This window comes from Pristiophorus japonicus, chromosome 3 (assembly GCF_044704955.1).
Source record: "Pristiophorus japonicus isolate sPriJap1 chromosome 3, sPriJap1.hap1, whole genome shotgun sequence".
NCBI classification, from domain to species: Eukaryota; Metazoa; Chordata; class Chondrichthyes; family Pristiophoridae; genus Pristiophorus; species Pristiophorus japonicus.
Genome location: NC_091979.1, coordinates 156893092 through 156918007, shown reverse-complemented (window position 1 = coordinate 156918007; position 24916 = coordinate 156893092). Strand labels below are relative to the sequence as shown.

Below are 24916 nucleotides of genomic sequence, written 5' to 3'. Positions count from 1 at the left end.
CACCTTCACTGGAATGCGCAGCAGACCCCTACCTAAGAAACTGCCAACTACCAGTCTGTGCCTCCACCGCCAACGAGTCACAAACTCTAGCTCTGCTGCAGTAAGGTAGATCATAGATAGCACCTTGCATTCTGGCTCCAAGACCAGGGTGGCAGTGTTGCACATTGCTGCCTCTCAGGGCATTCAGGATCTGAAAGCTGCCATTAGACCAGCCATCCAGTGGGAACACAGATTCAGAACCTTGTTGGATGGCAACAGCTGGTGTCCACCTGCCTGATACTGCCGTCTGTCAGTTCAGCAGCCTGTGTCAGGCCTTCAGGCTTCCTTCTCAGAGCACCCTACTAGTGGAATGTAGGAGGCGACACCAAGCCACCCAGGAACAAGCTTCAGAGATGCATCCAGCGGTGGTCCCCTGCCAGAAACCAGATGCCATGAGAGGAAGTCCATCTCACTCAGGTGAGACTTTTGTAGACCATGAGCATCCAACCGCCTGTGGTGATACTGACCCTCAGGTGGCAACTAGGGGAATCACTAGAATAAGTGAAAGAAAGACAAAGGTAACCACCCAGAGGAAGCATGGTGTTAAGAAAGTGTGGTTGGCTTGGGCTCACTATAGATGCAGTGCTTTGTTATTCATGTAGGTTGGAGTCATACAGGAAATTATGCACTTATTTGATGCTGATATATTCAGTTGCGTAATGATTACTGGCATGGTCACATAGCAGCAAAGAGAGCTGCTGTGTTGTCATGATGTAGCATACGTCATGGATTGAGGGAATGTGCCCTTATTTGAAAGTGAGGAAGAAGAAGGTAAGGTGGTGATGTCGAAGGTAGACTGTGTTACACAGAAAGGAAGACTGTAGTGATGCGACGTACTTTTGCAGCAGGCACTGAGGAATCATCTGAGTGCAGGTTATCGTGATGTACCCTGCATGTAGTTCTGGCTCAACAGAGCCAAGTCCTCCTCACCAGTAACCAAGTCCAGCCCTTTCTGATTAATGAGGCTGTGAAGGGCACTGCAGGCCCCGAACTCTGATTTCAATCATGTTAACGTGGGCCGTTGCCAAATGGAGGCCAGACACTTCCCACAGGAAAAGGAAGTAAAACAAACTGTTGGACAAATAGTTCTACATTAAAAAGTTCTATTTTAAAAGGATTCTTTCAATACCTGTGTGGAAACTGCAATAGTTCTGACACCATGAGCATTTGCTGACTTTTTTTGTTGGAGAGTAAATAAAGGAACTGGAACAGCATTGCAGCCAAATTTAGTCAAGGTCCCACTGTAATTTAGCGATCCCCCTAGTGGACTACTGCCCCACATAGTGGACTACTGTGGTAATGCAACTGCTGATGTATATAATAAAATGATCATGTGATAAGGTCACATGACAAGTTCCTAAGTGGAGCCATCTTGTATGTGTGTGTTTGTGCTGTTGTAAAGAATATATCACATTGACAATGAGGATGGGATAAATGGATTCCCTAGCTGAAATTTTTGTTGGTGGATCATCCAACCGAACAACAGAGAGACTTTGAAAGGTTCTTTGTTTTGCAGCACAGCTAACAATCCAGGGTAAAATTCAAGCACACTGTTGACATTGCCAGAATCTAGATGGCTGTGCCTATGGGAATCATAGGGCGTTTGGGTGAGTTCCATCATGACTGAGAGACTTTCGGAGTGTATGTGGAGCGCTGAGAAATATTTTCCACCGCAAATAGTACCATCAAAGTGCCCGATGATGAAAACTATAACCGGGTGGTGTTAGAAAGAAAATGGGCTATTTGCTTGACTGAAGCAGGTCCCAAAGTGCATGAAACCCTGAAATATGTGCTTGTTCACATCAAGCCAAAGGGAAACGCCACTGACGGAGATTCTAACCATGTTAGAACAGCACTACAGTTCTGAGCCCCTGGTAATTGCTGAAAGTTATCATTTTGGAATACGGGATCAATTCATTGATGAGAGTATCAGTGAGTACATTGTAGCTTAAAAGAAGCTATCCATTCAGTGTCATTTCGGAAACTTTCAGGACCGAGCATTGCGTGACCGCTTTGTTTGTGGGGTGAAAAATGAAGCAATCAGAAGAAAATTGTTCACAACCCCTAACTTGACTTTTAATTTAGCTTGTCAGACAGCTATGCCAATGGATATGGCCAACCAATACTCCCGAGAATTTTGCACAGTTTCCAGTCGTCAGACAACCGAGGTGAATTGCCTGCAGGTTAAATGTAAAAGGCAGTTGGGCCCCAAGGCCTCAGCAACTGGCCAAGGCAACAACACATTGAAGTCATGCTATTGGTGCCTGAGACAAGACATCACTCAAAGCTGTCCATATATGAAGGCAAAGTGTTTCTTCTGCAAGAAAACAGAACATCTTGCAAAGGCATGCCGACTGAAGAGTAAATCGATGATCAATGCAATAAGTAGAAATCGCCAGACACTACATAGCATTGAAGAGAAGCAACAGGGTGAGGAGGTTTTGGTGATAAACATCATCAGGAGCAAAAGGGTATCTAACAATTGATCATCATCTAAGTAGACATTGCAGGAACCAAGATACCCATGGAAATCGACACTGGTGCATCCATGAGCGTATGTGGAATTGCTATATCTCGACAAGTTGAGTGATTTCCCAGTGGAGAAATCGAAGATAGAGCTACGAGGCTATTCAAGGGAGCAAATCCCTGTGGTAGGACATATCACCGTACTAGTGAAATACAAAGATCAATTTCAGGGTTTGCCAGTCTTAGTAGTGGCAGGAGACAAGCTTGCCTTACTAGGCAGAAATTGGTTGGGATCACTGAATCTGGATTGGAATAAGATTATTTGTGTTGAAACAAGATTTATATCGAAGGCTGATGTCATCAAGCAGTATCCGAAAGTGTTCTGCAAAACAGGCAGTCCGATCCAAGGTTTCAAGGTGAGTGTCAGAGTGCAGAAGGATGCTAGAAAAGTTTACTGCAAGCCATGTCCCATACCATACGCACGCAAGGAGAAAGTTGATCAGGAACTCAAAAGACTAGAATCTGAGAACATTATCTCTAAGGTAGAAGAGATGTTCTATTTTTCATACATTCATGAACTGCCATTCACAGCTGAAGAGATTGGTAGAGCAACCAATTGTGACCCAGTTATGTCAAAGGCATTATATAAATAAAAGTTATTATAAAGGTTTATGATTACATAGCAAATGGCTGGCTAAACCAGGTATCAGAGAAAGATATTCATCCATACTTCGTTCCTAGGAATGAATTATCAGTGGATAAAGATTGTAGCATGTTGGGTGCAAGAGTCGTTATCCCAAATAAGTTCAGGTCCAAATTGTTAGGCGATCTTCATGGCCAGCACCTGGGAATGTGCTTGAACAAGAGTTTTGCATGCAGTTATTTGCATGCAGGTGGCCAGGTCTAGATAAGGATATAGAGCACATCGTAGGGGGCACTTGTAAAATTTATGATTTTATTGCCCAAAAAAAAAATCCCCCAAAAAAAGTCAAAAACCCCCCCCAAAAAACAAAAAAAGGGCAGTTGAAAAATGTTTGGAGTGTCCCCCAGATTGGGGGGGCACCTGATCTAATGTTTATTTTGTTCCCCCCCCCCCAAAAAGAGTTATAGAGCACATCGTTAGTCAGTGTACAACATGTCAATCGGTAAGCAAGAAACCATCATCAGTACCATTACAGCCATGGAAATGGCCTCCCAGGGTGTGGCAAATGTTACATATAGATTTTGCTGAGCTAGAAGGACAGCAATTGTTCATTGTGATTGATAGCCATTCGAAGTGGGTGGAGGTGCTTCTGATGCGGAAAATAACAAGTAAAACACTAGACAATTGTGAAGTTTGTTTTCTTCGTATGGCCTCCAAGAAGAAATTGTGTCTGATAATGGGCTGCAATTTTGTTCAGAAGAATTTGCACAGTTCATGAGCAGAAACAGTGTGAAACATACCAAGGTTCCACTGTACCACCCTGCTTCAAATGATGCAGCAGAGCTCACAGTACAAATTATAAAACGTGCACTCATCAAGCAAATGTTGGATCCAAATCCAAAGAAACGGCAGTTGCCATTGGACCACAAACTTTCAAATTTTCTAATTACTTATCGTAATACTGCTCATACAACTACTGGTAGAACACAAGCAGTTATTTCTCAAACGACAGCCATGAACCAGATTCTCGTCGTTAAAACTAAACTTGGCACAGTCAGCAGCAGAGAAGCAATTAAGATAGAAAGAGAGTCATGACAGAGGTAGAGGACGAAAGAGAAGTGTGAAATTAAATCAGAAGGTGAGAGTGAAGAACCATCACCATAAATGGTTAAAGTGGTTATCAGGAAGAGTAGTGAAGATATGTGATCCTCGCACATATTTGGTCAAGATGTTGACCATGATCTTATTGAATGGTGGTGAAGGCTCAAAGGGCCGAATGGCCTACTCCTGCATCTATTTTCTATGTTTCTATATTTCTATGTTTGATCATAGAAAGGTTACATTTGTTCACATTGATCATATTTTATCTGTAGATGTGGAAGGAGTTGAAAGTTGGAATGATTCGATTATTTCTGATGAGTCAGATAGTCTTGTTACAAATAGAGTACTAGTAGCAAATCCTACATCAGATGTACTAGAAACAAGGCCAAGAGAAAGCCAGAATTTAAGTCTGGGTCCGAGTCAGGCAGACAAACAGTCTGAAGCTGTAGAGAGTTCAAATGTAGATCAAGGGTTGACCTTGGAGAAAAACTCTCCTCCGGATCAGGCTGCAATGAGTCTAAGTTCGATAATGATCAACGTGGTTGACGTGAAATTTAATGGGGTGCCGGTATCGATGGAACTGGACACGGGGGCGAGTCAATCGATAATGAACCAGAGGGCATTCAACAAGCTGTGGGATACTAAGGCTGTGAGGCCCAGGCTGAGTGCAGTCAATGCCAAGTTGCGCATGTACACCAAAGAACTCGTAACGGTGATAAAGTGTTGTATGACGGTGCAGTTCATGAGTTACCGCTATGGATTGTCCCAGGCAATGGCCCAGCGCTGTTTGGCAGGAACTGGCTTGAAAAAAATCAGATGCGACTGGAACGACATCAAGGCATTGTCGTTGGAGGAAAATACGTGCACCCAAGTATTGAGCAAGTTCCCCTTGCTGTTCGAACCAGACATCGGCAACTTCACAGGAGCCAAGGTACAGATCCACGTGGACTCTGATTGACTCGCCCCCGTGTCCAGTTCCATCGATACCGGCACCCCATTAAATTTCACGTTGTTCATTATCAGTTTGCTCTTAGTTAGGAACGAGTACAGTCCATACACTTCCTCCTCTGGTATCTCAGATTGCGTATCCGAATCCGCGCTAGTCTGACCATCATCCTCCATGTGGTGTGTCGCAGCATGCTTGCTCATCAGTGGACACTTGCGCTGGAGATGCCCCACTCTCAGACAGCCTTTGCATCTATATTGCTTAAATTGGCACTGCTGGTGCCGGTGATTTCCTCCACAACGCCAACACGGAGAAATTGGATGCATTCCCACTGGCGGACTTTGGGCAGCCACAGGTTTCGTGTATGCAGTTGGGTAGGCCCTGCCATGTGCTGCTCTGCTGAACGCCGAATCAATCATATTTACAGTACTTGCAGAGTTTCGATTTTTCACTGATATCTGCTTTAGACTCCTATCCGTCGTCATGCATGACTGAGCGATCGTGATGGCCCTGTTCAAGTCCAATGTCTCCACAATCAGTAGTTTACGCAGGATCACCTCATGGTTGATGCCGATTACAAAGAAGTCCTGCAGCATGTCTGCCAACACAGCCCCGAACTTACATGGTCCCGCTAGTCGTCTCAGGTTGGCAACGAATTCTGCCACATTCTGGCCCTCTGAGTGAATGTGCGTGTAAAATCTGTATCTCGAGATGATGATGCCTTCGTCTGGCTTAAGGTGGTCCTGTACCAGTGTACACAATTCTTCATATGTCTTCTCTGTTGGACTCACAGGCAGGAGTAGATTCTTTATCAGACCATAAATTTTGGACCGTAAACCGTGAGGAACACCGCCCGGCGCTGATCTGCGTCGCCGACCTCCTCCATTTTGTTGGCCACGAAGAACTGGCTCAAACGGCTCACAAAGTCTGCCCAATCTTCTCCTTCCACAAATCGCTCCAACAATCCAATTGTGCTCATTTTTGCATGCAAAGGTTCTTGTTGCTTCGTCGCCAAATGTTGTGTATGCAATAACTGTTAGACTGAGTACTGTTTAACTCCAAGAAGTGTAACCTTGGCTCTGTTTTATTAAGGACCAAAGTGACTAATATACAAAATGGCTGGCCTTTTATACTTGGGCTGCACACACATGCGTGCAGCCCAATGACCTCTAACAGTGACGCCATCTAGTGGCCAGTGAAACCAAAAGTACATACATGACAGTACCGACAGCAATACTTCGGCAGCAGGTGACCACTGCTGGGGATCCAGGTAAGTGGTGAGGGGGGCCTCTGGATGTGATTGGTCAGAGGGGGTTGCCTGGGGCAAAGCTTCCTTGTGAGCACTCCTGGTCCACAAGGAAACCTAAAATAACAGTTTAAAACTTAGCTGCCTGGGCCTCTCCTGGTCCACAACCCACCTCCGGGCAAGTCTGGCCTGACGGAGAAGCCATCAATGCTCCCTGCTCAGATCTCCAACTAATATTGCAGTCGGGTCCCGATGACATCATTGGACCTTTATTTAAACAAGGGCTCTGCTGCCTTCCTGCGGGTGTCCCGCCTGCCTGCTCAGATAAGCAGGTTAAAATCGGGACATGCCAGGACGGCAGCAGGAGTGCAGGGGGTAAGTCACTGACCTCATTTTAATTATCCCAAGAGTTAATTTCGGGACCAATGAGTCAGTGTTGTGACACAGTGCTTTGGTTCTAGTGCTAACAATGTTTATGAAATAATGGGCTATTTATTTAAATAGACACAAATTGGAACAAAAAAACCTACTGTAATTAAACTGCAAAAATCTCAACTATTTACACAAATCTATCAACATGAAAGGCTCAGTCACAATATCATTGTGAAATTATATGTAGACCATAGGTCTAACATTCCTTCTGCTGGATTTGAAATTTAGAATTTCTAATTTGCATGTTATATACGATGTAAACCTTTCACATTGTTTTCTCCTCTTATACCCTTATACCCTATAAATATAAATACAATGCTGAGTATTTGTGCTGAGCCTTTACCTTTTCCTTGAACTTTTCCTGAATATTCATTTCAGACATTGCTGCTTTGGTGCTGGCCTTACATCAAACACAATGCTAATCGAACCTGCAGGAAATACAAAGCAAAAAGATCAATACTCTTAAGCTTGTTCTTAATTAGCCGATCCTGTAAGATTGAAAACCATCATTAGCGACAATTTAAGATTAACACAGCAGAGAGCCAAATATTATAAATGACAACATTTGTACAGTTGCTACTTCACTTTATTAACTTATTGGGCTCAATTTTGCCCAAGTCCTTTTTCTGGTGTATTGCCAGAGTTACGTCTGTTTTTCTAGCCCAGAAATGCACCAGAAATATTTTGACAAAACTTTCCCGATGTATAATTCAAATTTGGCAATGTGCAGCGTATCCAGTCACCTCGGGGGGTGGGTGGAGTCTGCTGTCTGCTCCGAAAAAACGACGCCGCACCTTCTGCACATGCGCGGAAAAAAAGTGACATTTTTGATGTTATTTCAATGGACGCACGTGCGTAATACAGCTCCGGGTTGGCAATCGGCCATTTTAAAGAGCCACTTGCATGTGTGAGAACATTAAGTGCTGTGTGAGAGCATTGGAAAAATCAGAGCTGCAGCAATACAAGATGCAGCGCAGTGCAAGGACCAAGAATTTCTTACAGGAAGAAGTGCAGTCACTAGTTACTGTGATTGAGACCAGATGGCAGGAGCTGGACACCAGCAGAGGTCACATAAAAGTTCCACCCAAAAAAATGAAGAAACGCTGGAACCAAGTTGCAGAAGATTACTGTGCAATGGAGACCACCACTGGAGATCTGGAGGCCAGTGTAAAAAGAAGTGGCAGGACCTTGGTCAAGTGGTTGGTGTAAGTAATATTTTCATTTATTCAATGGAATTGCAATTGTAAATGTGACCAGCTGTATATGTCCCATCCAGCAGAAAGACACCCTCTCTAAAAAGTTGCATTTTCATCTTTGCCAAGGAAGGTGGCACATAATAAAAGGGAAAGAACTCGAACAGGAGGAAGCCCAGCAAATCTACACCCTTGGAAGAGCGTGTCGCTGCTTTGATGGGTCCTGCCTGGAGAAAAGCAACCACCACTGCACAAGCTGGGCCCACACTCAAGGGAGAGGGTAAGTCCTGCAAATTCCACAGTCTGACTTTGCTAAATGTTAAGTCCTGCGCAGGCTCGCCATGCTTCGGTTCCTGGGGATGTCTCCATCAGCTACGCTTCGGTTGATGCAATGTGCTATCATTCATTGTGGTCCTTCAAACCAGCCTGCTGCCTGCACTGTGTGAACCTACTCATGCCACCCACCCTGCCCCCTCCTCTGCTGCTAACCATTTATCTGTGTCCTGTTATATTTTGCAGCACTTGAGGCCAACCCTGACGCTGCAGAAGAATATTCAGATGCGGACGAGCCTGAAGAGGAGAATATCATCCAATCCCACCTTCCAGACCAAGAGCATGGGGGTGAGGGGGAGGGGGTGGAGGGGATAGATGAAGCCCCATCTCTTGTACTCACTTTGGAGGAGGTGCAACTGCCACCCATTGAGTTGCTAGCCCCTTCTCTGACTAGTGGTTTGAGTGTTGGTGGGACATTCCATGGTTTCCCACCGTCCGAGGCTGGGGGTGCAGTGGGGTGCAGCAAGGCACACCCAGAGCCCCACCTTCCGATGCTGTGGGTTCCCATGGTGTGGTGCAGCGAGGCACACCCAGGGCCCCACCTTCCGAGGTGCAAGCCACACCCGTGGGGAGGAGGGGAAGGAGAGCTCGACTGCGCTCAGATGATGGCAATGAGTGGGAAGAGCATTGACCTTATGCGATCACTCCTGGACACCATCAGTGGGGTGGGTGATGAGGTAGCGGGACCGTCGGGAGAAGTAACAGCAATCTCACGAGAAATGGGAACGGTGTCCGGGACCATGAGTGAGGGAATATCTCAGTCAGCTGAAAGCATGTCAGTGACCATGAGGGAGAGAATGTCACGGGTAGCTATTGCGCTGTCAGTGAACATCAGGGAGAGAATGTCAGAGATGGTGCAAAAACTATCACTGAACATGAGGGAGAGAATGTCACTGGTAGTTGAGACAGTTTTGCTCAACAAGAGGGAGGGAATGTTGCAGGTCGTTGAAACACTGTCTGGGCGCATGAGGGACGGCATGTTGGAGTTAGCTGCTGCAATAAGGGAACACGCCCAGACCCCGCGCCCATTGACAGAATCAACTGCCACTCCCACTCCAATCCCCACACCAGCCTCTGAAGAGCCCCAAGCCGGGCCCCCTCCACATTACCACCTAGGCCCTCCACAGGGGTAGTGGAGTCACCCAGAACAAGCACAGCGGGCAGTCTTAGATTAAGGTGGAGGAGAGATGGGTGCAGCCTTTCTTTGCTACTGCTGCTGCTGCTGTTGTTGTTGTTATTATTATTGTTACTGTTGTAACTGTTGTTCTCAAATTAAAAGATTTTTGTAAGTTATGTAAATTTACAAGTCAAAAAGTTTGTAAGTGATCTTAAAGTTTGTAAATGATCGTAACTGAAAACTTTAAAGTTTGATACAAGAATAATTTTATTAAAGTTAAGTTAAGTACTTTAAAGAAATGTTTGTTAAACTTTTGAATAAAATATATTTTACATTAAAACTGAATCATTTCCATTATTTGTTCCATTATTAACACAACTTTTGAAGTAAAGAAAAATGATTTCCATTATTTGTTCCATTAACATAACACAACAGTACAGAACAGGTCCAAACAGTAAACATGGTCCATGTGGAATAGTTGCCACTGAGCCTTCAGGCAACAAAGCGTTCACAGATGTGCTGCTGGCACAAGGCTTGAGCAGTCATTAAAGGGGCAGATGGCCCTCCCTCCTCCGCCATCGTGCTCCAGGTTCAGGTAGTTGCATGGCTTCCTCGCCCTCGTCCTCCTGCTCATCATCTGCATCTTCCTCATCATTATCATCAGCCACTCTCGCCGCAAGTGGGTCTTCTCCAACCAGCTGCTCCTGCTTCATGATGGTTAAGTTATGCAGCATGCAGCACACAACAGTGAACTGACCGACAATCTCAGAGGAGTATAGTAAGTAGCCTCCAGAATGGTCCAGGCATCGGAAACACTGTATCAAGATGCCAATGGTCCTCTCTATGATGCTGCACGTCGCAATGTGCGACATGTTGTATTCCCTGTCAGCTTCCGTCCGGGTTACATGTAGCCGCATCTATGTTTCTATGTTTCTATCATCAGCCAGGTGGCGAGGCCGTACCCTTTGTCTCCCAGTAGCCAGCTCTGACCCTCGGGCTGCTGCTGCTGAAACATGGCAGATATAACGCTCTCGCGTAGGATGAATGCTTCATGGGTGCTCCCAAGGTATCTTGCATCAACTGACATGATATGATACATGTTATGCCTTGCATAAAGAATCTGACCAGATACTGTGAGCTCAAAGTAACGTAGTCCTTTATTCAGGTCTCCAGAGTGCCTCTCCAGTCTGTGAGGCCTCCTTATGTACAGGTGCTCCCAAGGGATTGTAAGATCACTTGGGAATCCAGGGGATGAGCCCTCTTGTGGTTAAACAAGGTATTTACAGGTTTACATATATGACAACACTCCCCAAAGTCAATAGTGTAACTGCTTACAATGTGAGTCGATCTGGGGCTTCCTTTCCCTGGTTGATCGTCTCGTTGTAAATGCTGGTTTTGGTGAGACGTTTGTTGGGCACTCGCTGGGCTGCTGCTCAGCTGGCCTTGCTGGGCTGCTGGGTGTGATGAGTCCTGCTGGGCTATTGCAGGTAATGAGTTCTGCTTCGTGATCAACCGCTGGGTCGGTTACCACTTTGTGTGTGTGTTGGAGGGTCGAAAAAGGTAGAGTCTATTGTGGGTTGTTCTGGATAGTCTGTGAATCTGAGTTTGGTTTGGTCCAAGTTTTTCCTGCAGGTGAGTCCATTTGAAAGTTTGACCTGAATCACCCTACTCCCCTCTTTGGCCATGACAGTGCCGGGAAGCCACTTGGGACCTTGTCCATAGCTTAACACAAATACAGGATCATTTATCTCAATCTCACGTGACTCATTTGCGCGATCATGATATGTATTCTGTTGAAGCCGCCTGCTCTCTATCTGTTCATGTAGCTCAGAGTGGACTAATGAGAGCCTTGTCTTAAGTGTCCTTTCATGAGCAGTTTAGCGGGAGGAACCCCAGTGAGCGAGTGGGGTCTTGTGCGGTAACTAAGCAGGACTCGGGTTAGGCGAGTCTGCAGTGAGCCTTCAATTACCCTCTTCAAGCTCTACTTGATTGTTTGCACTGCTCGCTCTGCCTGACCATTGGATGCTGGTTTAAAAGGGGCAGAAGTGACATGTTTGATCCCACTGCGGGTCATGAACTCTTTGAACTCGGCACTGGTGAAGCACGGCCCATTGTCACTCACAAGGACATCAGGCAGGCCGTGCGTGGCAAACATGGCCTGCAGGCTTTCAATGGTGGCAGCGAATGTGCTTGCCAACATTATCTCACATTCAATCCATTTGGAGTACCACAACCACAAGGAACATTTTTCCCAAGAATGGGCCTGCATAGTCGACATGGACCCTGGACCACGGTTTGGAGGGCCAGGACCATGAATTTAGTGGCGCCTCCCTGGGTGCATTGCTTCATTAAGAACATGTGTTACATTTGTGCACACAGGACTCTAAATCTGCGTCGATACCGGGCCACCACATGTGGGATCTGGCTATCGCTTTCATCATTACAATGCCTGGGTGGGTACTGTGGAGGTCACTAATGAAAGTGTCCCTATCCTCTTTTGCCACCACTACCCAATTACTCCATAGGAAGCAGTCTGCCTGTATGGACATTTCATCTCTGCGCTGCTGGTACGGTTTTATTTCTTCCTGCATCTCTAACGGGACACTGGACCAACTCCCGTGGAGCACACAATTTTTTACTCAGGAAAGTAAGGGGTCCTGGCTCATCCAGGTTCTAATCTGTCGGGCGGTAACAGGTGATTGCTCACTCTCAAATGCTTCCATTACCATAACTAAATCTGCAGGCTGTGCCATCTCCACCCCTGTGGTGGGCAATGGAAGCCGACTGAGAGCATCGGCATAGTTTTCTGTTCCTGGCCTGTGGCGGATGGCGTAGTTCTATGCGGACAACCTGAGCGCCCATCTCTGGCTGCGGGCCGATGCATTTATATTTATCCCCTTACTTTCAGAAAAGAGGGATATATGTGGCTTATGGTCGGTTTCCAATTCAAATTTGAGCCCAAACCGATATTGATGCATTTTCTTTACCCCATAAAAACACGCTTTTTTTTCGATCATGCTGTAGGCTCCCTCAGCCTTAGACAGACTTCTGGATGCATAAGCAACCGGTTGCAATTTCCCAGATTCATTAGCTGGTTGCAATACACACCCGACACCGTATGACGACGTTTCACATGCTAGTACCAAATGCTTACATGGATCATACAACACAAGCAAGTTGTTTGAGTATAACAATTTCCTAGCTTTCTCAAAGGCATTTTCGTAGCTTTTACCCCATACCCATTCATATCCTTTATGCAGTAAAGAATGCAGTGGTTCTAAAACTGTGCTAAGACCCGGTAAGAAGTTACCAAAGTAGTTCAGGAGTCCTAGAAATGACCGCAGCTCCGTCACGTTCTGTGGTCTCGGTGCATTCTTGATTGCCTCCATCTTCGAATCGGTGGGCCTGATGCCATCCGCCGTGATTCTTCTCCCCAGGAACTCCATTTCAGGCGCCAGGAAAACACACTTCAAGCATTTTCACCTGAGCCCCACACGATTAAGTCGACTAAGAACCTCCTCCAGGTTCTGCAGGTGCTCGATGGTGTCCCGACCTGTAACCAAGATATCGTCCTGGAAGATCACGGTGCGCGATCTTCCATGTTCCTCTGGAATATCGCCGCAGCTGATCAAATCCCAAACGGGCATCTGTTCGAAACGAGGAGACCATTGTGCTTGTTGATGCAGGTGGGGCCCTTCGATGATTCCTCCAGCTCCTGCATCATGTAGGCCGAGGTCAAATCCAGCTTCGTGAACGTTTTTCCTCCCGCCAGCGTCGCAAATAGGTCATCTGCCTTTGGTAGAGGGTATTGATCCTGTAGGGAGAAACGATTGATAGTTACTTTGTAATCACCACAGATTCTGACGGTGCCGTCTTCCTTGAGGACTGGAACAATTGGACTGGCCCACTCATTGAATTTGATCGGCGAAATGATGCCCTCTCATTGCAGCCGGTCCAGCTTGATCTCCACCCTCTCTTTCATCATGTACGGTACTGCTCTCGCCTTGTGATGGATGGGTCACGTCCCCGGAATCAAATGGATCTGCACTTTTGCTCCTTGGAACTTCCCGATGCTCGGTTCGAACAGTGAGGGGAACTTGTTTAAGACCTGGGCACATGAAGTGTCATCGACGGACGAGAGCGCTCAGTTGTCGTCCCAGTTCCAGCATATCTTTCCCAGCCAGCTCTTGCCGAACAGCTTGGGGCCATCACCCAGTACCACCCAGAGTGGTAACTTGTGCACTGCTCCATCGTAGGAGACCTTTACGGTAGCACTGCCGATTATGGGGATCAGTTCCTTTGTGTACCTTCTTAGTTTAGTACGAATGGGAGTCAAAACTGGACTTGAGGCCTTGCTGCACCACAATTTATCAAAAGTCTTTTTGCTCATAATGGACCGGCTCGTGCTCATGTCCAGCTCCATTGACACCGGGAGTCCATTTAATTCAACCTTCAGCATTATGGGGGGACACTTTGTGGTAAATGTGTGTACCCCATATACCTCTGTCTCCTCAGTCTGAGGCTCTGGTTCGTCGTGATGCCCCAGGGATCTGTCCTCCTCTGCAACACGGTGGTTTGCAGGATTAACAGGGTTTGCAGCTCGTCTGCACATACGTTGAAGGTGTCCAATTGTTCCACAGCCCTTGCAAACGTATCCTTTGAAACGGCATGAATGGAAGCGATGATCACCTCCACAGCACCAAAAAGGTTTTAATGGCCTAGCATTCACCACCCTTGAGGCTGGACTCTGAGACATCTGCAGACGTGCAGCTGCAGGCATGTGAGTCCTGCCCTGTACGTTATGGTTCGAAAACAACATTACTTTGTTCAAGTGCTTGCAACAGCACTCGTGTGTTGAGAGATTTGTTTGGTATTGTCACTGGTGGTGATGAAAGCCTGGGCTACAGCTATGTCTTTACTCTACCACAGAAAGTTGTTGAGGCCAATTCACTAAATATATTCAAACAGGAGTTAGATGTAGTCCTTACTACTAGGGGGATCAAGGGGTATTGCGAGAAAACAGGAATGGGGTACTGAAGTTGCATGTTCAGCCATGAGCTCATTGAATGGCGGTGCAGGCTCAAAGGGCTGAATGGCCTACTCCTGCACCTATTTTCTATGTTTCTATGTTTCTATGTTTACTCAAGGTTGAGGTCTCTATAGTCAAAAGTTTGCAAAGTGTTACTTCATGGCCAATGTCAAGTACAAAGAAATCCCTGAGCATGTGCTCCAAGTGTCCTTCAAATTCGCAATGTCCTGCAAGGCGCCTTAGCTCGGCGACGTAGCTCGCCACTTCCTGGCCTTCAGACCTCTTGTACGTGTAGAACCGGTACCTCGCCATCAGAACGCTTTCCTTTGGGTTTAGATGCTCCCAGACCAGTGTGCACAAATCATCATACGACTTCTCTATGGGTTTCGCTAAAGTGAGCAGATTTTTCACGAGGCCATACATTGGTGCCCCGCAAATGGTGAGGAGGATCGCCCTTCATTTGGCAGCATTCGCTTCTCCTTACAGCTCGTTGGCCACGAAGTATTGGTCGAGTCGCTCCACGAAGGCTTCCCAATCATCTCCCTCCGAAAATTTCTCCAGGATGCCCACAGTTCTCTGCATTGTTGAAGTGGGGTTCATTATCTGTTTCTCATCGCCAGTTGTTATATCTTGCATAAAGAATCTGACCAGGTACTGTGAGCTCAATGTAAAGTGTGACCGTAGTCCATTATTCAGTTCTCCAGGGTGCCTCTCCAGCCTACGAGGTCTCCTTATGTGCATGTGCTCCCAAGGGATTGTGGGATCCCTTTGGACTCCAGCGGATAAGCCCTCTGGTGGTTAAATAAAGTATTTACAGATTTACATATATAACAATGCATGTCATCACACATGAGCTGTACATTAATGGAGTGGGAGCCTTTTCTATTCCTGTACATCTCGGAATCCTCCAAAAGTGCTCGCAAGGCAATTAATGCAGCCCTGTACCTTTGGGAAACCAGCAATCCTGGAGAAGTACACAGCCCTGTCATGCATTGCCTGGACGGTCATAGGGAACTTTATATAGTCATTTCTCCGGGCATATAGTGCAGCTGTCACCTGCCGAATGCAGACATGTGTTGCATGTTGAGAAATGGCGCACACATCCCCATTTGTAGCTTGAAATGATCCAGAGGCATAAAATGAAAGTGCTGCTGTAACCTTCACTTCAACTGACAAAGCAGTCCTCCTGACGTTGCTAGGTTGCAGGTCTGCTTTCACCAACTCACAAATCTCAGTTACAACTTATTTGCGGAAACGCAGCCTTCTGACACTCAAGTGCAGGCAGGACAGGTTCTTTGTTTTCTCTCCCTAAGATCTATTTGGATGGACCCACCAGGTCTTGTGACTTCTCCTCCACCCCCCCCCCCCCAACTCATTGCAGTAACTTCTCCCCTTCTCTCCCCCCCCGCCCCCCCCGCCCAACTCATTGCAGTCTTGTGACTTCTCCATTTCTCTACCCACCCCGCAATTCATTGCAGTCTTGTAACTGCTCCCCTTCTCCCCACCCCCACCCCCACTCCTGCTCCCTTCCCCAAACTCATTGAAATCCTGTGCTTAGTGCAGCAGCCTTCCGGTCGTATGCGGACAATGTGAGTGCCCATCTCTGGATGCGGGCTGATGCTTTTGTATTTATCCTTTTACTCTCGGAAAACAGGGATATAAGTGGCTTATGGTTAGTTTCCAATTTGAATTTAAGCAGGTATTGATGCATTTTCTTTACCCCATAGACACACGCTAACGCTTCTTTCTCAATCATGCTGTAGGCTCTCTCAGCCTTAGACAGACTCCTGGATGCATAAGCAACCAGTTGCATTTTCCTGAAATCATTAGCTTGTTGCAATACACACCCGACGCCATATGATGACGCATCACATGCTAGTACCAAACGCTTATATGGATTATACAACACAAACAATTTGTTTGAGCATAACTTTATTCTCGCTTTTACAAAGGCTTTTTCTTCGCTTTTGCCCCAAACCCATTCGTCCCTTTTTCGTAGTAAGACGTGCAGTGGTTCTAGCAGTGTGCTGAGACCCAGTAAGAAGTTACCAAAGTAGTTCAGGAGTCCCAGAAACGACCGCAGCTCCGTCACGTTCTGTGGCCTTGGTACGTTCTTGATTGCCTCCGTCTTCGCATTGGTGGGCCTGATGCCGTCCGCCGCAATCCTCCTTCCCAAGAACTCCACTTCAGGCACCAGGAAAACGCACTTTGAATGTTTTAACCTGAGCCCCACGTGGTTGAGCTGACTAAGAACCTCCTCCAGGTTCTGCAGATGCTCGACTGTGTTCCGACCTGTGACCAAGATGTTGTCCTGGAAGATAACAGTGTGCGGGATCGACTTCAGTAAGCTTTCCATGTTTCTCTGGAATATCGCTGCCACTGATCAAATTCCAAACGGGCATCTGTTATAAATAAAAAGACCTTTGTGCGTGTTGATGCAAGTGAGGCCCTTCAAAAATTCCTCCAGTTCCTGCATCATGTAGGCTGAAGTCAGATCCAGCTTCGTGAACGTCTTTCCTCCCACCAGGTTGCAAAGAGGTCATCGGCCTTTGGTAGTGGGTATTGGTCCTGCAGAGAGAAACGAGTGATAGTTACTTTGTAATCGCCACAAATTCTGATGGTGCCATCTCCCTTGAGGATAGGAATGATCGGGCTGGCCCACTCGTTGAACTCAATTGGTGAAATGATGCCCTCTCGTTGCAGCTGGTCTAGCTCAATCTCTACCCTTTCTCTCATCATGTACGGTAATGCTCTCACCTTCTGATGGATGGGTCGCACCCCCGGAATTAGATGGATCTTCACTTTTGCTTCTTGGAATTTCCCAATGCCTGGTTCAAACAGTGAAGGAAACTTGTTTAAGGCCTGGTCACACAAAGTGTCGTCAGCGGGCAATAGTGCTCGGACGTCGTCGCAGTTCCAACGTATCTTTCCCAGCTAGCTCCTGCCGAGCAGCGTGGGACCATAGCCCAGTACCACCCAGAGTGGTAGCTTGTGCACCGCTCCATCGTAGGAGACCTTTACGATAGCACTGCCAATTATGGGAACCAGTTCTTTCGTGTAAGTTCTTAGTTTTGCACGAATTGGAGTTAAGACTGACGTTGAGGCCTTGTTGCACCACAGTCTTTCGAAAGTTTGTTTGCCCATGATGAACTGGCTTGCGCCCGTGTCCAGTTCCATTGACACCAGGAGTCCATTAAGTTCAACATTCCACATTATCGGGGGACAATTCATGGTGAATGTGTGTACCCCATGTACCTCTGCCTCCTCGGTCTGAGGCTCTGGTTCATCGTGATCCTCCATGGATCTGTCCTCCTCTGCAACATGGTGGTTTGCAGTTTTAACAGGATTAGCACATATGTTGGAGGTGTCCCATTGTTCCATAGCCCTTGCAAACATACCCTTTGAATCGGCATGAATGGAAATGATGATCACCACCGCAGCGCCAACAAGGTGTTAATGGCCTTGCATTCATCACCCTTGATGGTGGACTCTGAGACATCTGCGGACGTGCAGCTGCAGGCATGTGTGACCTGCCCTCTACGTTGCAATTCAAAAACAACATCACTTTGTTCACAGTACTTGTAGCAGCAATTGTGTGCTGAGAGATTTGCTTAGTATTGTCACTGGTGGCAATGAATGCCTGGGCTATCACTATGGCCTTACTCAAGGTTGGGGTCTCTACTGTCAAAAGTTTGCGAAGTATGGTTTTGTGGCCAATGCCAAGTATGAAAAAGTCTCTGAGCATGTGCTCCAAATGTTCTTCAAATTTGCAATGCCTAAGCTTGGCATAACTCGCCACTTCCTGGCCTTCAGACCTTTTGTCGGTGTAGAACCGGTACCTCACCATCAGAACGCTTTCCTTCGGGTTCAAATGCTCTCGGACCAGTGTGCACAAATCATCGTACGATTTCTCCGTGGGTTTCGCTGGAGTGAGTAGATGCTTCATGAGGCCATATGTTGGTGCCCCACAGACGTTGAGGAGGATCACCCTTCGTTTGGCAGCGCTCTCTCCCCCATCTAGCTATTTGGCCACGAAGTATTGGTCGAGTCGCTCCACAAAAGTTTCCAATTATCTCCCTCCGAGAATTTCTCCAGGATGCCCACTGTTCTCTGCATCTTTGGGTTTGCTTATCTATATCACGTCCCCAGTTGTTATGTATGGAGAAAGAGTCAGACTGAACACTGTGAGCTCAAAGTAAAGTGTGACCTTAGTCTTTTATTGCAGGTCTCCAGAGTGCCTCTCCAACCTGTGAGGCCTCCTTAAATACCTGTGCTCCCAAGGGTTTATGGGATCCCTTGGGACTCCAGGGGATGAGCCCTCTGGTGGCTGTACAGAGTAAATACAAATTTACATATCTAACACATATCTTCCTCTGGCCACCAAAAAATGGAATAGTCGTTACTGGCAAAAAATGTTGTTTCTGTGTCAAATTGTCTCGAATTCAGTCAATGTGAGATGACTGTACAATCAAACTGAGGTTTTAAGGTTATACAGTACAAAACAGAAAATGATAGTTAGAATACCAATAGACCTCTGACTCTCCACTCGCAAATCATACACATGGCTATAGTAACATATACTATTCTATTAGCATTTACTCATTTCCCAAATATTTTTTCCATCTCTGGACTCACCCTCTCCCTAACAACCTGGCTCTATGCCTGACTGAAATTATCTCACGGTCTCGACTCTTTCATTTCTTTTGCACAAAGCAATTGTTTTAATGCCTGGTTCAACAGAATCTACCAACTGATTCAATATTTTGGAATTGATTATGAAAGTCACACCACAGTCAAGCCTGAGACATTTTTATTGAGAGCTGAGTGGTACTACTCAGCTGGAGTTACCATTTTCATAAAGAACTTCAGAATACAAATTCAATATTGTCTACCTTAATTATGCATAACCAGTTGCACATCTATGAACATTAAAGGCTATAGGTTTTTCAGAGGCTCAAATGGGAACTTCCACCCAAACTTTTTAAATTCCAATTCTGCAACAGCTTGTTTTCCCACGTTGGTTTTGAATTAACATCAATCCTAGATATTGATTTCATCATTTTACCATCAAGGTTGTTTACGCAGAGGGAAAACTAAACTCTTAGACTGTATCACTAATGATGCCAGTGTCAACTTCAACTCTTGAGGTAGAGCGTGTGGAACAGTGGTGAGGAAAGGTGTAGTGACACGAGATGACAACAGGTACAGAACATCTGTTTATGATTATTCTCTGTATTCTATTGTTTTGCTCATTTTCAACTAGGCCTCTCTAACTCAATGAGCCATATCTTTACGTTTTTTCAAAGGGACCTTCTCCAATCTAAGTATTGTCATACAAACATAGAAACATAGGAAATAGATGCAGGAGTAGGCCATTCAGCCCATCGAGCCTGCACCACCATTCAATAAGATCATATCTGATCATTCACCTCAGTACCCCTTTCCTGCTTTCTCTCCATAACCCCTTGATCCCTTTAGCCATAAGGGCTATATCAAACTCCCTCTTGAATATATCCAATGAACTGGCATCAACAACTCTCTGCGGCAGGGAATTCCACAGGTTAACAACTCTATGAGTGAAAAAGTTTCTCTTCATCTCAGTCCTAAATGGCTGACCTTTTTTTCGAAGACTGTGTCCCCTGGTTCTGGCCTTCCCCAACATCGGGAACATTCTTCCTGAATCTAACCTGCCCAGTCCCGTCAGAATTTTATATGTTTCTGTGAGATCCCCTCTCATCCTTCTAAACTCCAGTGAATAAAGGCACAGTCGATCCAGTCTCTCCTCATATGTCAGTCCAGCCATTCCGGGAATCAGTCTGGTGAACCTTCGCTGCACTCTCTCAATAGCAAGAAAGTCCTTCCTCAGATTAGGAGACCAAATCTGAACACAATATTCCAGGTGAGGCCTCACCAAGGCCCTGTACAACTGCAGTAAGGCCTCCCTGCCCCTATACTCAAATCCCCTAGCTATGAAGGCCAACGTACCATTTTCCTTCTTCACCACCTGCTGTACCTGCATGCCAACTTTCAATGACTGATGTACCATGACACCCAGGTCTCGTTGCACCTCCCCTTTTCTGAATCTGCCGCCATTCAGATAATATTCTGCCTTCGTGGTTTTGCCCCCAAAGTGGATAACCTTACATTTATCCACATTATACTGCATCTGCCATGCAGTTGCCCACTCACCTAACCTGTCCAAGTCACCCTGCAGCCTCGTAGCGTCCTCGTCGCAGCTCACACCACCATCCAGCTTAGAGTCATCTGCAACCTTGGAGGTATTATACTCAATTCCTTCATGCAAATCAATAATGTATATTGTAAATAGCTGGGGTCTCAGCACTGAGCCCCACGGTACCCCACTAGTCACTGCCTGCCATTCTGAAAAAGACCCATTTATCCCGACACTGTGCTTCCTGTCTGCCAATCAGTTCTCTATCCACAGCAGTACATTACCCCCAATATCATGGGCTTTAATTTTGCACACCGATCTCTTGTATGGGACCTTGTCAAAAGCCTTTTGAAATTCCAAATACACCACATCCACTGGTTCTCTCTTGTACAATCCACAAAAGATTCCAGAAGATTTGTCAAGCATGTTTTCCCTTTCATAAATCCATGTTGACTTGGACCGATCCTGTCACTGCTTTCCAAATGCGCTGTTATTTGATCTTTAATAATTGATTCCAACATTCTCCTCACTACTGATGTCAGGCTGGCCAGTCTATAATTACTCGTTTTCTCACACCCTCTTTTTTAAAAAGTGGTGTTTCATTAGCTACCCTCCAGTCCATAGGAACTGATGCAGAGTCGATAGAATGTTGGAAAATGACAACCAATGCATCCACTATTTCGAGGACCACTTCCTTAAGTACTCTGGGATGCAGACTGTCAGGCCCCTGGGGATTTATCGGCCTTCAATCCCATCAATTTCCCGAACACAATTTCCCGCCTAATAAGGATATCCTGCAGTTCCTCCTTCTCACCAGACCCTCGGTCCCCTAGTACTTCCAGAAGGTTATTTGTATCTTCCTTCATGAAGACAGTACCAAAGTATTTGTTCAACTGGTCTGCCATTTCTTTGTTCCCCTTATAAATTCACCTGAATCTGACTGCAAGGGACCTACGTTTGTCTTCACTCATCTTTTTCTCTTCACATATCTAAAGAAAGCTTTTGCAGTCAGTTTTTATGTTCCTGGCAAGCTTACTCTCATACTCTATTTTCCCCCTCCTAATTAAACCCTTTGTCCTCCTCTGCTGAATTTTAAATTTCTCCCAGTGCTCAGGTTTGGTGCTTTTTCTGGCCAATTTATAGGCCTCTTCCTTGGATTTAACACTATCCTTAATTCCCCTTGTTAGCCACGGTTGAGCCACCTTCCCCGTTTTATTTTTACTCCAGACAGGGATGTACAATTGTTGAAGTTCATCCATGTGATCTTTAAATGTTTGCCATTGCCTATCCACCGTCAACCCTTTAAGTATCATTTGCCAGTCTATTCTAGCCAATTCACGTCTCATACCATCGAAGTTACCTTTCCTTAAGTTCAGGACCCTAGTCTCTGAATTAACTGTGTCACTCTCCATCCTAATAAAGAATTCTACCATATTATGGTCACTCTTCCCAAAGGGGCCTCGCACAGCAAGATTGCTATTAGTCCTTTCTCATTACACATCAGCCAGTCTAGGATGGCCAGCTCTCTAGTTGGTTCCTCAACATGTTGGTCCAGAAAACCATCCCTAATGCACTCCAGGAAATCCTCCTCCACCGTATTGCTACCAGTTTGGTTAGCCCAATCTATATGTAGATTAAAGTCGTCCATGATAACTGCTGTACCTTTATTGCACGCATCCTAATTTCTTGATTGATGCTGTCCCCAACCTCACTACTACTGTTTGGTGGTCTGTATATAACTCCCACTAACGTTTTCTGCCCTTTGGTATTCCACAGCTCCACCCATACAGATTCCACATCATCCAAGCTAATGTCCTTCCTTACTATTGCGTTAATTTCCTCTTTAACCAGCAACGCTACTCCACCTCCTTTTCCTTTCTGTCTATCCTTCCTGAATGTTGAATACCCCTAGATGTTGAGTTCCCAGCCTTGGTCACCCTGGAGCCATGTCTTTGTGATGCCAATTATATCATATTCATTAATTGCTGCCTGTGCAGTTAATTCGTCCACCTTATTACGAATACTCCTCGCTTTGAGGCACAGAGCATTGAATTATGAATGCTCCTCGCATTGAGGCTCAATCACATCGCATTTTTTTTGGTGATATCAAAAACAAGGTCTACTCCTACACGTATCATTTCATTCACTATTTATCAAAATTGAACATGGCCATGAATTGGGCTCATATAACTGCGGTTCGTTGTTATGCTTTGGGCCTTCTTTTGACGTGGAGCTTAGATTCTTCATTTAATTACCTTGTGTAACAAAGTCATCTGCCCCATAAAAAGGACTAATGTGTACAGTAAATTACAAGCACAATACTATGCTAATTATTTTCTTTTACATTATGTATTAAACTGCAACTCCCATGACCCCATTCACATTGGGAAATTGAGCAAGGTAGATCCTCTCAAGATCAGGCCACAGTTTGGGTCAAATGAAGCCTTTGGTAGTTTCAGCTATTACTACAACTAAACTCCGTCCGTCAGCACAGCAGCGACTATGCGGATAATTTTCAGTTTGGACTCAGGCAGAAAACTGGCAATTGTGGATCGGTCGCCCGTCATACAACCCGTCCAATTTTCCTGTCGATTTACTTCAAATTTGCGACAGAAAACTGGCATAAATGATGTTTGCCTCATTTTGCAGCCAAAGAAAGCTACTTTGCCTGATTATATGCTGAAAAGCAGCCAAGAAACAGCGTGGAAGTTCTAGGCCAAAGGCTTTCGATCACCTAGTCCTGGAAGTGATTCCAGTCTGGATCTCCAACAGTGGATAGCACAGGTGGAGAGTCACTGGGGGTAACTTTCAACATCAGCAGGGCCGTAACACTGACTGTAGTGATAGGCATTCTGTGTGCTAAAGAAAATTGAATTAGCCAGTAAATTGAGTTCAGCAAAACATAAGTAACACAGCAAAATAAGAATTTAGTGCTAAAAACTGGAATAACCAGATAATTCAAATTAGGCAACTTTGTATTAAGAGCTGGACATGATGGCCCCAAAATTCCTCAAAGGTTACGCCAGACGCTCACCCTAAATCCAGTGGGAATCCAGCAAAACCTACTGGAAAAAGACTGACTACAAGACCCATGATGACAAGGAAGTGGAGACATAGAAACATAGAAACATAGAAAATAGGCATGGGAGTAGGCCATTCAGCCCTTTGAGCCTGCACCACTATTCACTATGATCATGGCTGATTATGCAACTTCAGTACCCCATTCCTGCTTTCTCTCCATACACCTTGGCCCCTTTAGCCATAAGGGCCACAGCTAACTCCCTTTTGAATAGATCTATCGAACTGGCCTCAACAACTTTCTGTAGTCGGGAATTCCACTGGTTCACAATTCTCTGAGTGAAGAGGTTTCTCCACATCTCGGTCCTAAATGGCTTACCCTTATCCTTAGACTGTGACCCCTGGTTCAGGACTTCCCCAACATCGGGAACATTCTTCCTGCATCTAACTTGTCCAATTCCATCAGAATTTTATAAGTTTCGAAGAGATCTCCTCTCATTCTTCTAAATTGAAGTGAATATAAGCCTAGTTGATCCAGTCTTTCATCATGTGTCAGTCCTGCCGTCCCAGGAATCAGTCTGGTGAACCTTCGCTGCACTCCCTCAGTAGCAAGAATGTCCTTCCTCAGATTAGGAGACCAAAACTGTACACAATATTCCAGGTGAGGCCTCACCAAGGCCCTGTACAACTGCAGTAAGACCTCCCTGCTCCTATACTCAAATGCCCTAGCTATGAAGGCCAACATACCATTTGCCTTCTTCACCGCCTGCTGTACTTGCATGCCAACTTTCAGTGACGGATGTACCATGACACCCAAGTCTCGTTGCACCTCCCCTTTTCCTAATCTGTCACCATTCAGATAATATTCTGCCTTCCTGTTTTTGCCACCAAAGTGGATAACCTCACATTTATCTACATTATACTGCATCTGCCATGCATTTGCCCATTCACCTAATCTGTCCAAGTCACTCTGCAGCCTCTTAGCATCCTCCTCACAGCTCACACTGCTACCCAGCTTAGTGTCATCTGCAAACTTGAAGATATTACATTCAATCCTTCGTCTAAATCATTAATGTATATTGTAAAGAGCTGGAGTCCCAGCACTGAACCTTGCGGTACTCCACTAGTCACTGCCTGCCATTCTGAAAAGGACCCGTTTATTCCTACTCTTTGCTTCCTGT

The 24916-nt window shown here is 45.7% G+C and overlaps 1 protein-coding gene across 4 annotated transcripts in view; it reads right to left on the bottom strand.

The window, feature by feature from the left end:
• LOC139259954 (SPATS2-like protein) overlaps positions 1 to 24916 on the bottom strand; it is a 398117-nt gene that overhangs the window by 181917 nt on the left and 191284 nt on the right. For all 4 annotated transcript variants that reach the window (XM_070875947.1, XM_070875949.1, XM_070875948.1 and 1 more), the window contains one exon: positions 7217 to 7301. In XM_070875947.1, the coding sequence (XP_070732048.1) occupies positions 7217 to 7255 (39 nt within the window). In that variant the 5' untranslated portion in view covers positions 7256 to 7301. The remainder of the gene's footprint in view (positions 1 to 7216; positions 7302 to 24916) is intronic.